Source organism: Lissotriton helveticus, chromosome 5_1 (genome assembly GCF_964261635.1).
Source record: "Lissotriton helveticus chromosome 5_1, aLisHel1.1, whole genome shotgun sequence".
In the NCBI taxonomy this organism is placed as follows: domain Eukaryota; kingdom Metazoa; phylum Chordata; class Amphibia; order Caudata; family Salamandridae; genus Lissotriton; species Lissotriton helveticus.
Window position 1 is genome coordinate 2,043,739,384 of NC_136065.1, and position 14,395 is coordinate 2,043,753,778.

At 43.1% G+C, this 14,395-nt stretch overlaps 1 protein-coding gene across 3 annotated transcripts in view; it reads left to right on the forward strand.

The window, feature by feature from the left end:
• Positions 1 to 9,861, forward strand: part of LOC144753965 (uncharacterized) — a 74,407-nt gene extending 64,546 nt beyond the window's left edge. For all 3 annotated transcript variants that reach the window (XM_078641485.1, XM_078641487.1, XM_078641484.1), the window contains 4 exons: positions 8,363 to 8,438; positions 8,998 to 9,110; positions 9,199 to 9,292; positions 9,716 to 9,861. In XM_078641485.1, the coding sequence (XP_078497611.1) occupies positions 8,363 to 8,438; positions 8,998 to 9,110; positions 9,199 to 9,218 (209 nt within the window). In that variant the 3' untranslated portion in view covers positions 9,219 to 9,292; positions 9,716 to 9,861. The remainder of the gene's footprint in view (positions 1 to 8,362; positions 8,439 to 8,997; positions 9,111 to 9,198; positions 9,293 to 9,715) is intronic.
• Positions 9,862 to 14,395: the final 4,534 nt, after the last annotated feature.

Here is a 14,395-nt window from a genome sequence, read left to right on the forward strand (position 1 = left end):
GCATCATACATGCTGCAGCCCATGTGAGACGCCTGGTATACCTATTGCCCTGGACTTACAAGGTTACACAAGTAGCCAATTGTAGAGGTACCAAAGAACTTACCATGTTAAATTAGAGAGAAAGCGCAGTTGCTGGGGTCTTGTTTAGCAGGATCCCAGCAGACTAGGTAAAAAACATACTGATATCAAGCAAAAAGTGGGGGCAACCATGAAAGCAGATCCTACTTTCCTACAGTAGGGGTAAGAGTTTATGTCTATATATGATGGGAACAGGGAGGGAGAGAGCATGACAGGAGAAAGGAGGGTGATGTTTGTATGATGGGAAAAAAGAAATCGAGGAAAGACGGGACATGTGTTGTGTGTGTGTGAGAGAGAGTGTGGTTAACTCAATGTATATCCAATGCTTGGGTCACACCATGAGGAGAACTTTGATGTGGTTAATGCATATTTAATTGATTTCCATCCTGCAGATGCCGTGGCTGCAGTCTGTAAAGAACCGAGAGGCGTTTATATATTTCTGCCGCTGAGAAACAAACACACACATTCCCACACATACACATAGATTCACAAATGTATAGGCGCACAGATGCAAAACATCTCTCGTGTGCCTAATGACCCATCTCCATTCTCGCTCATTCACTAAGTCTGATGCCACAAGGTCAGGAATAGTGCTTTAGGGGCTAGAATTAATTCTGGTTATGGTTTCATCGCCAACTAGAATCCGTGAATTTCACAGTCTTTAATGGTGTGAGTAATAATGTACCACAAGTAATCCACCAGTGGCTGGTCACAGAAGCCCAAAAATGACCTTCAGTGTTTAGAGCCTGAGCTGGTAATATTACTCCTAGCCCAACACCTGCCAGGTTCACCCTTGTGTTACAGGTTTTATTGCTCCAGGCCATTCTATAGACACCAGCTTCTCTGGGAGTACATTGCCGTTAGGGACACAGGCTTGAGGTTCCACACACAAGGGGGATGTTTACAGGTCTAACATTGGCAGCCGTGGCACCACTGCACCTTGCACGACCCACATACCTGCGTTGAGCACCCTGAGTCCTGCTGTATCAACACGTGTGCAGAACACTCTGGCTTTGTATCTTGACCCTCCGTTTTGTTCTCCTCACCAGACAAAGCTTTAGAGAAGTCTTATGGTCTTTCAAGATGGCAGATGCATTTGGGACATGGTTCTACATGGCAGGAGACATTACTATTTCACAATAATATTACAGAGGCCATTTCCATAAGGAATCAAGCACTAGCCATCATGGGTGCCTTTCAATCCGCCCCTCGCTGGCAGATGTTTCCTATCATAAGCCAAAGTAAGCAGGCACCGGATGTGACTCACTCAATCAATCAATTATTTGGAAAGCGCAGCACTATCACCCAATGGGTATCTGGGAGCTGAGGGTGTCAAATTTCAGTTGAAAAGCCTTGAGTTTCTTTCTGTTGCTGTTCGGAGGTGGAGGGGCAGGTCGTTCCAGGTCTTGGCCGCGATGCAGGAAAAGGAGTGGCCCCTAGTGTGGCAGATGCAGGCCGGTGTGCGAGGGTGAGTAAGGCAGAGCGCAGGTGTCTTGAAGGCAGATGGAAGTTCAGTCTGTTGTTGATGTAGGATGGTCCTTGGTCGCGAAGAGCTTTGTAGGCGTGTGTGAGAATCTTGATCTGGACATCTTTCCTGGATGGGTAGCCAGCGCAGGTTTCTGAGGTGAGTAGTGATGGGGGTCCATTTGGGGAGATCCAGGATGAGTCTGGCTGCAGCGTTCTGTGTGGTCTGGAGTCTTCTGAGGAGCTGGGTGGAGATGCCGGCATAGAGGGCATTGAAGTATGCAAGGCGACTGGTAACGAGGGCCTGCACAGCGGTTTTTCTGGTATCGTTGTGATCCATCTGAAGATTCTGCAGAGCAAGCGAAGGGTGTGGAAGCAGGAGGAGGCAACTGCCTTGACTTGTCATTTCATGGTTAGCTAGCTGCAGAGGATGATGCCGAGGTTGCAAGCATGGTCGATGGGAGTAGGTGTAGATCCAAATTCTGCTGGTCACCAGCTGTGGTCCCATTCAGAGGTGTTCTTCCCGAAGATCAGCACCTCTGTTTTTTCGAAATTGAGTTTGAGGCAGTTGTTTCTGATCCATAAGGCTATGTTAAGCATGGCATTGCAGAAGTTGGTTTTGGTGTTGGAGGGGTCCTCGGTGAGTGAAAGGATTAGTTGAGTGTTGTCTGCATAGAAGATTATATTGAGTCTATGGGATCTAACAACATATGCGAGGGCCGCCATGTAGATATTGAAAAGGGAGGGGCTGAGAGACGATTCTTGTGGTATGCTGCATATGATGTCCTTGGGTACTGAGGTGAGGGGAGGCAGGCGGATGTTCTGTGTGCACATTGTAAGGAAGGAGGTGATCCACTTGAGGGCGTTTTGCTGTATGCCGATGTTGTAGAGTCTGTCAATGAGGATGTGGTGGGAGATGGTGTCAAACGCAGCAGAGAGGTCGAGGAGGATCAGGGCCACTGTTTCTCCATGGTCGAGGAGAGTTCTGATGTCATCTGTGGCAGAAATCAGTGTGGTCCCAGTGCTGTGGTTCGCATGGAATTCGGATTGGGAGGCGTTGAGGAGGTGATAGTGTTCCAGGTATTAGGTGAGCCATTGGTGGATGGCTATTTTTAGTACTTTGGCTGGGTAGGTGAGCAGTAAAAGCAGTCGGTAGTTTTTGAGGGCACTGGGGTCGGCAGAGGGTTTCTTTAGGAGGAGTCTGGCCTATGCGTGTTTTCATCTTTCCAGGTAGGTTGCTGTGGAGATGGAGGTGTTGAGGATGCTGGTGAGATCTGTGCTGATTCGGTTGATCCCGAGGTTAAACAGATGGTGGAGGAAGGTGTCAGTGGGGGTTCCAGGGTGGATGGATGACATGATGGCTGTGGTGATATTAGTGGTAAGAGGAGACCAGGTGGTGATGGTTCGGCTGATGTTTGCTGGGAGGTTGGGGTTGTTGAGGTTGAGAGACGTGGGTTGAGGGTTCAAATTATTGTAGATAGTGGTGAAGAAGTCCGAAAGGGTGTCGCAGAGTTCTTGGGAGGGTTGGGTGATGTTCTCTGTGACTATTGGATCAGAGAATTGCTTGACTATTTTGAAGAGCTTCTTCTTGTGGTTGGCCACAGTATTGATGGGGCAGTGATGCCTGCTCTCTTCGCTTCCTTGAGGCGAAGGTGGTAGTTGCTGAGGAGTGCTTTATGAGTTGCTCTGTCTGCGGGGAACTTAGTGGTGCGCCATAGCTTCTCAGGTCAGTAGCAGCTGTGCTTGGTGTTTCTGAGCTCTGGGGTGTGCCAACTTGCTTGTTTTAAGGTCTGGATCCGTATTTTGGCATCTTACTTTTTGAAAATGGACTTTATCCCCACTAAATAATTTAAGCACAATTGTCGAATGAATAATGTGTTCCATTACCCGAAGATCTTGTGAATCATAAGTATTAACGTTTGAAATACGCAATAATTTGTAAGAGTGCTTGATAAACCTGTTTTTTTCTTATGTATTTGATATTAGCATTCTGTGCTAGTTGAACACCCCTGGTGGTGGGTGTATAACAGGTTAAATAGTGCACCTTATAGAACTATACTTGTATAATTGACACTACACGTAAACATGCTTTGGGAGTTGTATTAACTGGATGTGCGGACGTTTTCTCTGTTAGAGAAACACTACCACCCTAAACCTGCTTGCAATTCTGTTAAGTGAGTCCTTGCACTCTCTGTGATACTTTCTCTCTTGACGTGTAACTGGCCAATATTATTCTTTTTGGTAATATACAATCCTATCTTTGATAAGAAACATGGCCATGTTTGAAGATGACCGTGACAAAATGTTTAATGAGATATTCCAAAATCAAGGGATCCAAACGAACTCTAATGTTACAGTAGAAGAAAAACCACAGAATCTAAAACAATTATTTCTCAAACTGGAACGCCTACGTAAGGCGGAACTTTCCCGCTGGTGGGATTTGACCACCCTCAAAAAATACATTGAGATTAAGCAGATCCCTAGGGGGTTGAGGGCTATTATTTTTCCAACTTTTGAAGATCTAGACCCAGACCTCCTAGGAGAATGGGAAAATCTAATTGCTGGTTCCTCTTTTGGTATGATGGACATCCTAATCCGCCATGCTGAACGGAAAAGAGAGAAACTTTTGAAGGAAATAGAGAAAATTGAAGGGGAAATCAATTCTCTTAATCTGAGTGATGTGACTGACAAAAACTATAAGATACTAAAAGATGTCCTTAGTTCTCACCAGAATTATATAAGGGACAAAAAGATCAGAAAGCTTAAACGAGATGAACTCGACTACAAAAATGGGAGAGTCTTCACGTTTGCTAAACGATTTGACGAAACCAAACCTAGATCAGGGACTTCTACACTTAATGAACCATGAACTGACAAGACAACTTCTGTTAGTGGATCAGAAATATCAAGTATTAACAGTGAATTCACTGAAATCAGTGACAGGAGGAGTGACTCTTCATCAGTGGCAGGCCCCTCAAAAAGCCCCATCCCAGGTTCATCTTTTTTAACAGAACTAGAACGATACCGGAAGGGAATCCAGGCGGGCTTCAATCGCAAGACCCAACCAGAAAGAGAACAAGGAGGGGGGGCAGGAAAAACAGAAGGGGACCCAACCCAAAGAGTAACCAGGTCAGTCGCACGACAACTGAGAAAGTAATGGCATTGGACAGTAATGAGAATGCTTTGACCATGTGCAATAATATTCTGACTGTCTGTTCTAAAACAACCGATTGCAATACTGAAACCAACTTGCAAATTGTAAATAATGATGTTTCTGTGATTAATTTATCCAGTACTGAATTGAAAGCCAGTGAAACGAGCTTACTTAAGAAAGGATTAAGTTTTTGTCCTATGAGCAAAGCTGATTTTACTCTTGTACACATCGATCTTTACAAATTTGTAAGAAAGCTCAAACTTAAAAAGTTCTTTGACTTAAATAAAAAACCTAGAGCAATTCCTGTGTACAATGTGTGTGAAAGTGGTAGAAGTATTCAAGACATCATGGAAGTACAGATGCTTCTGGAGTTGGATGATGAGTTAGAAGAAATGCTGACTATCAATAGTGTCATGTCAGACTTGGGGATTGAAAGTAACATCTACACAGACAGTGGCCTCAGAAATAAATCCACCTTCTCACCTATTACCTCAGCTGATACTCTCATAGATTGTTTTTATAAGACAGTTACGGATGAGTTATATAAACTTGAGGATAAAATCTCTGGTCGACCTTTAGGGATGAGAGACAACCTTAATGTGAGTGAGAGACATGCCCTAAAAGAGCTTAAAACCAGAGGAAATGTGATAATAAAGGAAGCTGACAAAGGGGGAAATATAGTCATGCTAAATAAAGATGACTATATTGGAGAAATCAATCGCCAGCTTAGTGATGCTAATTCATATATTAAACTTGTATACAACCCCATGAATTCTACGATAACTAATCTAGAAAAAATACTTAAATTCTGGCATAGTGCAGGTTTGTTGTCTGATCTTGAACTAAGATATCTACTTGTTCCCAATCCTAAGGCGTCCTACATTTATGTATTGCCTAAAATACATAAGTGTATTACATCTCTGCCTGGAAGACCTATTATTTCCGGGATTGGAGGACCAATAGAAAAAATCTCGGAGTATATTGATATAACTTTGCAACCCTTTGTACGAAATATTCCGTCCTTTTTAGAAGATACGAGGGATCTTCTTTGTAAATTAGAAGATCTTGATTGGGTACCAACTTTTAGATTGGTAACATTAGATGTATGCGCATTGTATACTAGCATACCATTGGAAAAAGGAATGTCTGCCCTAACATACTTCTTATCCAAGAGGGATGCTACGCTCTATGAGCACACTACCATGATTATTGATTTGACCAGATTTGCCCTGAATAATAACTTCTTCAAACATTTAGATGACTGGTATCAGCAACACTCAGGAGTTGCTATGGGAGCTAAATTCTCCCCTTCTTTTGCGAACCTCTATATGGGGTTCTTTGAAGAACATCATATCTGGAAAAAGGGTCCCCCTACTCTGACTGAACACATTGTATATTGGGGTCGATTTATCAATGATGTTTTTATGATTTGGGCAGGAGGAGACAACATATTAGAAGATTTCATGGCATATCTAAATCAAAATGATTACAATCTTTCTTTCACCTTTGAATCTAGCAATAGCAGTATTGCTTTTTTGGATGTTACCGTGTTTATATCGGACAATAAAATGTAATCTAAAGTGTACAGAAAAAGCACATCTTGCAACGCTGTTCTCCATGCGAGTAGTGCACATCCTGCCTCACAAATTGGAGCTATTCCTTACGGAGAAATGACTAGATTGCGGCGCAATTGTAGTACGGAGGATAATTTTGTGGCAGAGATTAACACCTTGAAGAAGAGATTTTTAACTAGAGGTTATGACAACAACCTATTGGAAACTGCTCACAAAAGAATCCAAAAAATTCCCAGAGAGTCCACTCTCAAAAGAAAACATAAAGGTTCAAAACAACAGGCTGATAATAAACTTGCCCTTATAACTCAATATAGTGCTAACAGCACTCAAATTTACAATGCTATTAGAAAACATTGGCATTTGCTGCAATTGGATAAAGATCTAGTAACATATGTTGGCAAAAGACCACGTGTTATATACAAAAAAGGCAGAACCTTAAGAAACGTACTCAGCCCATCAATTCTCAAAAACCCAGTTCCAAGTAATCATGGGTCCAATGGGGCCCAAAAATGGATGCCTATTAAACCATGTGGTTTCTATAAATGTACTCTATGTAACATGTGCCAGTTCGGTATAGACAAGAAAAAGACCTTCTCGTATAATTCGAAACAAATATACCACATCAAACAGTTTATCAACTGTAACTCTAAGCTGGTGGTATATTGCATTGTTTGTCACTGTGGATTTATTTACGTGGGAAGCACGATTCGTCCTCTAAAAGAGAGACTACAGGAACATGTTAGAGCTATTCGAAATAACAATACTAAATATCCCTTGGCAGCACACTACAACAAGGAACATTCAGATCTAGAGATACTAGGTATTCGCTTTCATGGTATAGACATGATTAGACCTGATCCCAGAGGAGGAGACAACACTCTGGCACTACGCAAACTTGAATCTAAATGGTTGATTAAGCTCCGTGCAGTAGATCACGGACTTAATACTGACAGGGAACTTCATGTCTTTCTTAAAGATTAATGGTATTATCTGTGCCACTTCATATTGATTTTCTGTTTTGTTCTTACTCTTGGCATATTATGGTGACTATATATGAATTACCAACTTTAAGACACCATATTATTTATTTAACAGTACAGCTTTTCTGTGAACATGTATGTTCTATACTATTGGATGTCCTTGTGTAGGTTCTACATTTCTTGCTGTGCAATAATACTCTTACTTGATCCCTACAAGCTTAATAGCGGTATGTGCACTTTATTATTTCTTCATGTTCGGATACGATCCTTTTTCCCTTTGATATTCTTTTTAAGAGACCTGCTCCTGGTTAGTGCATAGTGGGGTTCTTAACTGCACACATATCTTCCCCAACGGACACTTGTGCAGGAATATTATGATGTGCTTTCATTTGCACGGTGAGCTATGGCTGGTTTTTGCAGGTACTTCGAGAGTGCTCTAGTGACATTGAGAGCGACGATGGACTTCTTGGTCAGAGGAGGAATCATGTAGTTTCCATTCATTCTTATCCATATGTTGGCCAATCACTATATATATATTTTTATTTTTATATATTTTTTAATTGCTTAATACTGTTATATTCCTTTGCATCAAGATTGCCTTTCTATTGTATTATCGGCCCTGTAGACTGATTCTCTTGGCAATTTCACCATTACAATATGGCCGCCATGTTTACATGGTATAGAACTGGGGCTGTCGATACATTATTGCTTACACCTGACTTCCAAGTTGAGGCCACTCCCTGCTTCCCTTTAAATGATAGCGCGGCAAACTTGTTCTGGTAGCTGGTAGCAGTGGAGGTTTTACGTTTGACTACGCTTTAAAGGAGGTAAGATCTAGGGCTTTTTTGCGTACTAAGATAGACAAGGGGAGCCCCCATTTTTCTATGTGAGGACCTGGTCGTTTTTACATAAGATATTACATGAGCACTTAGCTATTTTGGTCCGTATTCATATGTGATTCCTTTTGTGTAATTGCATTCCCCCTTAGTTATGGTGTAACTATTCCTCTCATTTTTTGTTTTTTCCTCTTATAAGTTTGAATTGTGTTAGTAGTTACAGTATCCTCTCTATTGCTTAGAATACAAAACTTTTGTTTGTTTGTTATCTTCTAGTGACTTATCATGGTCCCCCCATATATTATGAAACAGTGACTCAACTTCCACGCGGCAAGATTTCTCTAATTATTAAGTGAGTCTTTATTCTTTATATATAGCTTTGTCGTGTTTGTACTAACAGTCAAGCTAAGTAGATTTTTTCCTCTAACCTATATCACAGTACTTATTTTACATACATCAATATAATGGATCTCATGTTTTGTGATTCTTGGTCTACCACAACCTATCGTTTTTTGTTGGTATTCATGTTCCAGGTTCACTCGTCTTCTACAGCTTTAGTTCAGTGCATTTTTTATGTGCAGTGACACCCTACCTCGCCCACAAATCACGTCTGTTAATCCTGTATTAACACACCTAAATAGCGGTGTTTCTTTATATATTAGTTGTTTTAGTTTATGTAGAAGCCAAATAATATGGTTAGTAACTTAGTGATTGTGTGATGGTTGACCTCGCATTATCAATCACCTAATTTCCAAAGGATAGGACTTTTTTTGTCCTATGGACTATTTTTTATGGCTAATATTTTTGTCATTTGATATATTGTTGTAGATATTTTTTGTATTTATGTTTTCATTTTTCTTTAACCACGCTTATGTGTGGTTTACTCCATCTCTTATTGCCTGTATTCTTAGGAACTATATTCCAACCTCTGATACGACATTGGACTACATGTTATGCCTTATGAATATTTCGGTTGACTTGACCAGGACTTTAAGGATCGCTTCCACTTGGATTTTTCCAAGCGGTATGTTTCGCAATACTTCCAGCATTTCTATACATACTTTCCAAACTGTGATATATGCTGAATATGTATTCTTTTCTTGTTCCTTTAGGACCTATATTGATTACGTGATTCTAGATTTTATTCATTCCTACACTGTGTGACCGGACTCGTGTTTAAATAACACCCTCTAATAATATCCTTGGGTACGTTCTATTTCATATTGTTGTGTGATCTGTAACTACAATATGGGGGGTCAGTGAGTCCTAAGACAGAAGGTATCAAGATCTACACTGTAGTGGCAACTGTGGTAGCATAAGGAGTATATCCTAATGTTATGGTATAATGATCAACACATGTTAGTTATGTTGGAGTTTGTGGGGGTTGACGATGCATGGGAGAACATAGTGATCCCTTTCCCCACTATTTGCTAATCCTTGATTTAATAATACTTTTGACAACATTTGGATGTAATAAGGACACTGTGTGTTTGTTTCTTTTCTGTGGTTTTTCTATTAAGTTATTATGACTTTCTTTTGTTGTTCTTGTTATTTGCTTGTTTATTAATGTATGTGCTTATATTCAGTGCATATTGTACGAATATTTATTGTAGTTTTTTATACTTCCAGCCTTGAAAAAGTCTCATGTTGAGACGAAACACGTGTCGGCGGTGTGAGCTGGAAAAACTTTTAATGTGTATGAAATAAAGATTTTGAAGAATAACATCGTGTCTGGATCCGTATTTTGGCATCTTACTTTTTGAAAATGGACTTTATCCCCACTAAATAATTTAAGCACAATTGTCGAATGAATAATGTGTTCCATTACCCGAAGATCTTGTGAATCATAAGTATTAACGTTTGAAATACGCAATAATTTGTAAGAGTGCTTGATAAACCTGTTTTTTTCTTATGTATTTGATATTAGCATTCTGTGCTAGTTGAACACCCCTGGTGGTGGGTGTATAACAGGTTAAATAGTGCACCTTATAGAACTATACTTGTATAATTGACACTACACGTAAATATGCTTTGGGAGTTGTATTAACTGGATGTGCGGACGTTTTCTCTGTTAGAGAAACACTACCACCCTAAACCTGCTTGCAATTTTGTTTTAAGGTTGTGTTGACATTTGTTGGTTTCAACAGGGCGGCTCTGTCAGTGCATTTGTTGGCAGGCGGAGAAGTTCTGGGTGGCCTGGTCCAGGTCTGTTGACTTTGCGGGCTGGGTCGTGCTAAAGACCTGTGTCCACTGAGTCTCCGTTACCTTGCCCTAGCTGTGGTGGGCAGTGGTGCTTGATGGTGGTGTGCTGGCGGTCAGAGGTGGGGCAGTGTATGATGGCGTGGCCAGTCCAGGTGAGTTCAGTGACATGGGTGAATTTGACTGTCGCTGGAGGTAAAGATGGAATAGAATATGTGTCCAGTGTTGTGCGTTGGTACTGTGACCAGTTGGGTGAGGCCATTGTTGTTCACGTTCTCCAGGAGGGTGATGGAGCTGGCATCATTGGGGTCGTTGACGTGGAAATATAGGGCGCTGAGTAGGAAGTAGGAAGTAGTGGTGGGAGTAGATGGCTACGGGGGCGATGAGGTTGGAGATGTCATTGCAGAACGCTGGTCGGGGGCCCGGTGGCCTGTAGGCGCAGGTGACTCTTATCGTGGTCTTAGCATTGGTCTATTAGCGGATGTTGAGGTGTTCCATGAGAAGCAGTGGGTCGTCGTTGGTGACACTGCATTGGATAGTTTCCCTGAAGATGATGGCGATGCCTCGCCATGTTTGTTAATGCAATTTCGAAACATGAGCCATCTGGAGTGATAGTGACGATGTCGGGGTTCGAGTAGGGGTTGGACCAAGTTTCGGTGATGAAGGCAACGTCTGGGTAGAGTGTGAGAATGGTATCCCAGATTTCTGTGGCAGGTTGCAGAGGGAGTGGGTGTTGAGCAGGATACATTGAAGCGATTCCTGGTTGTTTGTAGTCTTCTGATCGTGAGTGCAGGGTCCAGTACGGCCTGGACGTCCTTTGTGGCATACAAAGTGGCAGTAGCGGCAGGCTAAGGGTCCTTTGGTTGATCCTGGGGAGTACGTGAAGCAGCTGTTGTTGTGGCGCCCGGTGTCCAGGGTCAGAAGTTCTGTGGAGGTGTAGCAGTAGATGGTGGGAGGCGCGGATGGGCAGAGACGGGCATGCCTTTGGTGCACCAGCGGTGCACCAGCGGCGCACCGGTTGCACACATCTACTACACTCCTGCGTTGCGGCCTCCATTAAGTAGGATCTGGGTGAGGATGGGGCTCAGGGTGGTGGGAGGAGGGAAAAGGCAGGAGGAGAGAAACGGCGGGAAATGGGGGAAAAAGGAGCAGAAAGGCAAAAACAGAGGCTGAAAAAGACAAAAACAGAGGCAGAAAAGGAAAAAACAGAGGCAGAAACAAGCAGAAAGAGGCAAGAACAAAGGCAGACAACCTGAAAATGGCAAAAACAGGCAGAGCGAGCAAAGAAAGGCAGACACAGAGGCAGAAACATGCAGGAATAGGAACAAACAGGCAGCACGAGTGGAGAAAAGCACAAAAGAGAGCCAGAAACAAACAGGAAAATGCAAAAACAGAGACAGAAAGAGCAGAAAAAGGCACAAAACAGAGGCAGAAACGAACAGGAAGGGACATAAATAGAGGCAGAAAAAGGACAGAGAAAGGCAAGAAGTAAAAGGGAGAAGTGAGCAGAGAAGGCACAAGATAGAGGACAGAACGAGCAGAAGATGGAGCAGAGGAGGCGCCGACAGGCAGCAGAGGGTGGCGGATTGCTGGCAGACTGCACAGGAGACTATCACAGGGGTGGCTGGTACGAGGACCTTCTCACAGTGTTACATTCTTACAATATGCTTCTCTGAGCAATTTTCCATGTTGGGATCTGACTTCGGCTTCCTTACTTCGTTGGCTAGTCTAAAAAGCTGCGATCCTAACATTTTTAGAGTAACAATGGTATGCCTGAAAATTGTCCTACTAGAATTGCTCATGCATAAAGGCTAGGGGTCTTTTACTCTGTAGCTTAAATGGACAAAAAGGTTTAACCCCATTAATGCTGGTGACGGAACCACTCCGTCACCAGCCACGGATGCGCTGTGCTGGTGACGGAATGGTTCCGTCATGGCCCGGCCGCCGCGCCTGCGCGGCGCGTTCTATTGAGCGGGCGGGGCCGTGACGGAACCACTCCGTCACAAGAACAGCGCGCCCGAGGCTCGTGATGGAGTGGTTCCGTCATGAGCATGGCGGCGCTGCGCGGTCCCCTCTCCCCCCTAGCGCTGTGGCGGAATTACCGCTCCAGCCAAGGGGTTAAAACACTATGCTCAAGAAAATCTTTATTTTGGTCTTATTCGTCCTTCTAATTCTCGTTCTCTTCAGGCACTTGCTTTTGACTCTAAGAAGACCATAGAAGTTCATCCTTGCATTGATCATAGAGAACTTAATACATTGATGTGCCGGATCATTATACATTATCTTTAAAAGTTGGTATCTTGGAATAAGGAGGGATTCACAGACACTCACAAAGGTCTACAAGGAGTTTATCACTTGTTGGGCATTAGGGTTGCTAAACAACGGCCTTTAAAACACCAGTACAGGGTAATTACACCCTTGAAAAGCTCTAATCATATGTGAAAATGTTTACCTAATAGCTTTGTACAGTTCTACATGCTGCATTTCTGTCATTGCAGAGCAGTAGCTAGAGGAGGTACCAGGACTGAGACATAACATATGCAGTGTGACCACTAGCGGCAAGCAGAGAACAAGGGTGGCGAGGGACGAAATAGAAAAAATAGAAAACACATACCTCAATCCTCACAGCCGCCGGCTGCCGGCTCTCCTCTGTTGCTTCGACCTGTGGAACCAGCAGAAACACCAGGCTTCCCTAAGCCAATCACAATGATTGGTCTGAGCGTCATGGTTCGGTGCTCAGATGAGGACAGGGAGCCTGAGCCTGTTCCCCACCAGGTTGTGCAATGCAGCCTGGTGGGGAACATGCTAAGTGCGCATGACTGTTTGGCCGGCCCCAGACAGCTGGCCAAGCAGTCATGTGCACTTAGTGTGCACAAACCACTCCTTCCCCTATGCAACCAGCCCCTCCCTAACCCAGCCCCAAATCTATGAAAAATAAAGTGATAATAACTATGTTATTCTCATTTTATTTTTCCTTCTTCCTGCTCTGAGAGCAGTGGGGTGACGCTCCTGCACCTTAGCGGAGGAGCCGCCCCTGAGTGTGACATTAAAATACGTCTTCTTTGATGCAACAACTTTAGTACAAGGCTCAAGTAGTCAAGGGCCTCTCACTGGTGTTTGACCACCTGTTGATGAATATTGCTGCTTTATGGACCTGTCTTAGATCACTGGAATCTAGCTAGAGGAAATCAATTCACATGCAGATCAGAAGAAGTCCTTTTATAGGTGCCTTTGGAACTCCTGGAAGTCCTTTTCAAGTGGCCATTGGGTCCACTGAAGCCATTTTCAGGCCCTCTCTGGTAGGGCTGGAAAACTTTGGTGAGATAATAATGGGATACAGCCATGGTAGTACCTGTGGAGAGACTGAGAGACTGAAAGACTTGCATTATAATTTCTCCTTCGTGGAGAATTTATAAAACACCCATAAGTATGGCCATGTTTTTATCTTTGTGCCTGATGCTGAGCTATCTGCGTGGCTTTAAACCACATGGACTAAATATTTGCTAAGTGTTTTCAGGAAGTGCCTGTAAGAGTTCTGTACCATAGTCAGGCAAGATTATGCAATAATTAGGAAGAGTGTGACTTTTTGGGGAGTAGAGATCGCATTCTGCACTTAACGGTCTTTCTTCATGTCCTGGTCACCTTTTGGCAGCCATCAATCTTGCTATGGTCCAAGCACTTCAAAGTTCTACTTCCTCAAGCTTCAGTTCTGACTTATGTCCTGCCACACCGGGCCATTATTTACAGCCATTATTTACATGTCCGAAAGATTCACCTGTATCCTGCGACACTGACAAACTGAAGATATCACTACAAGAACTGGCTCTGCCACAAGAACTTACCGCAAGAAGGGTTTCTAAAGCATCAGAGGCTATTTTCCTCTTTTATTTTGCCCTACTTTGCTTAACTCACTGTCTTTTCTATAATGCATGTTAGTTTCAGGGCAGACATAGCTGCTGGAAGGGGCTGCTCTCATTCAATGAAGTTAAGATTCGATCCTGGACATCTAGCCCTTAACTTGTATACACAGTGCACAGCCGCAGAGAGTAGGCTGTGTGCACGGTTCAGACACACCAAAGAGCTGTCAGCTAAGGATTGAGTTTAGTTTAT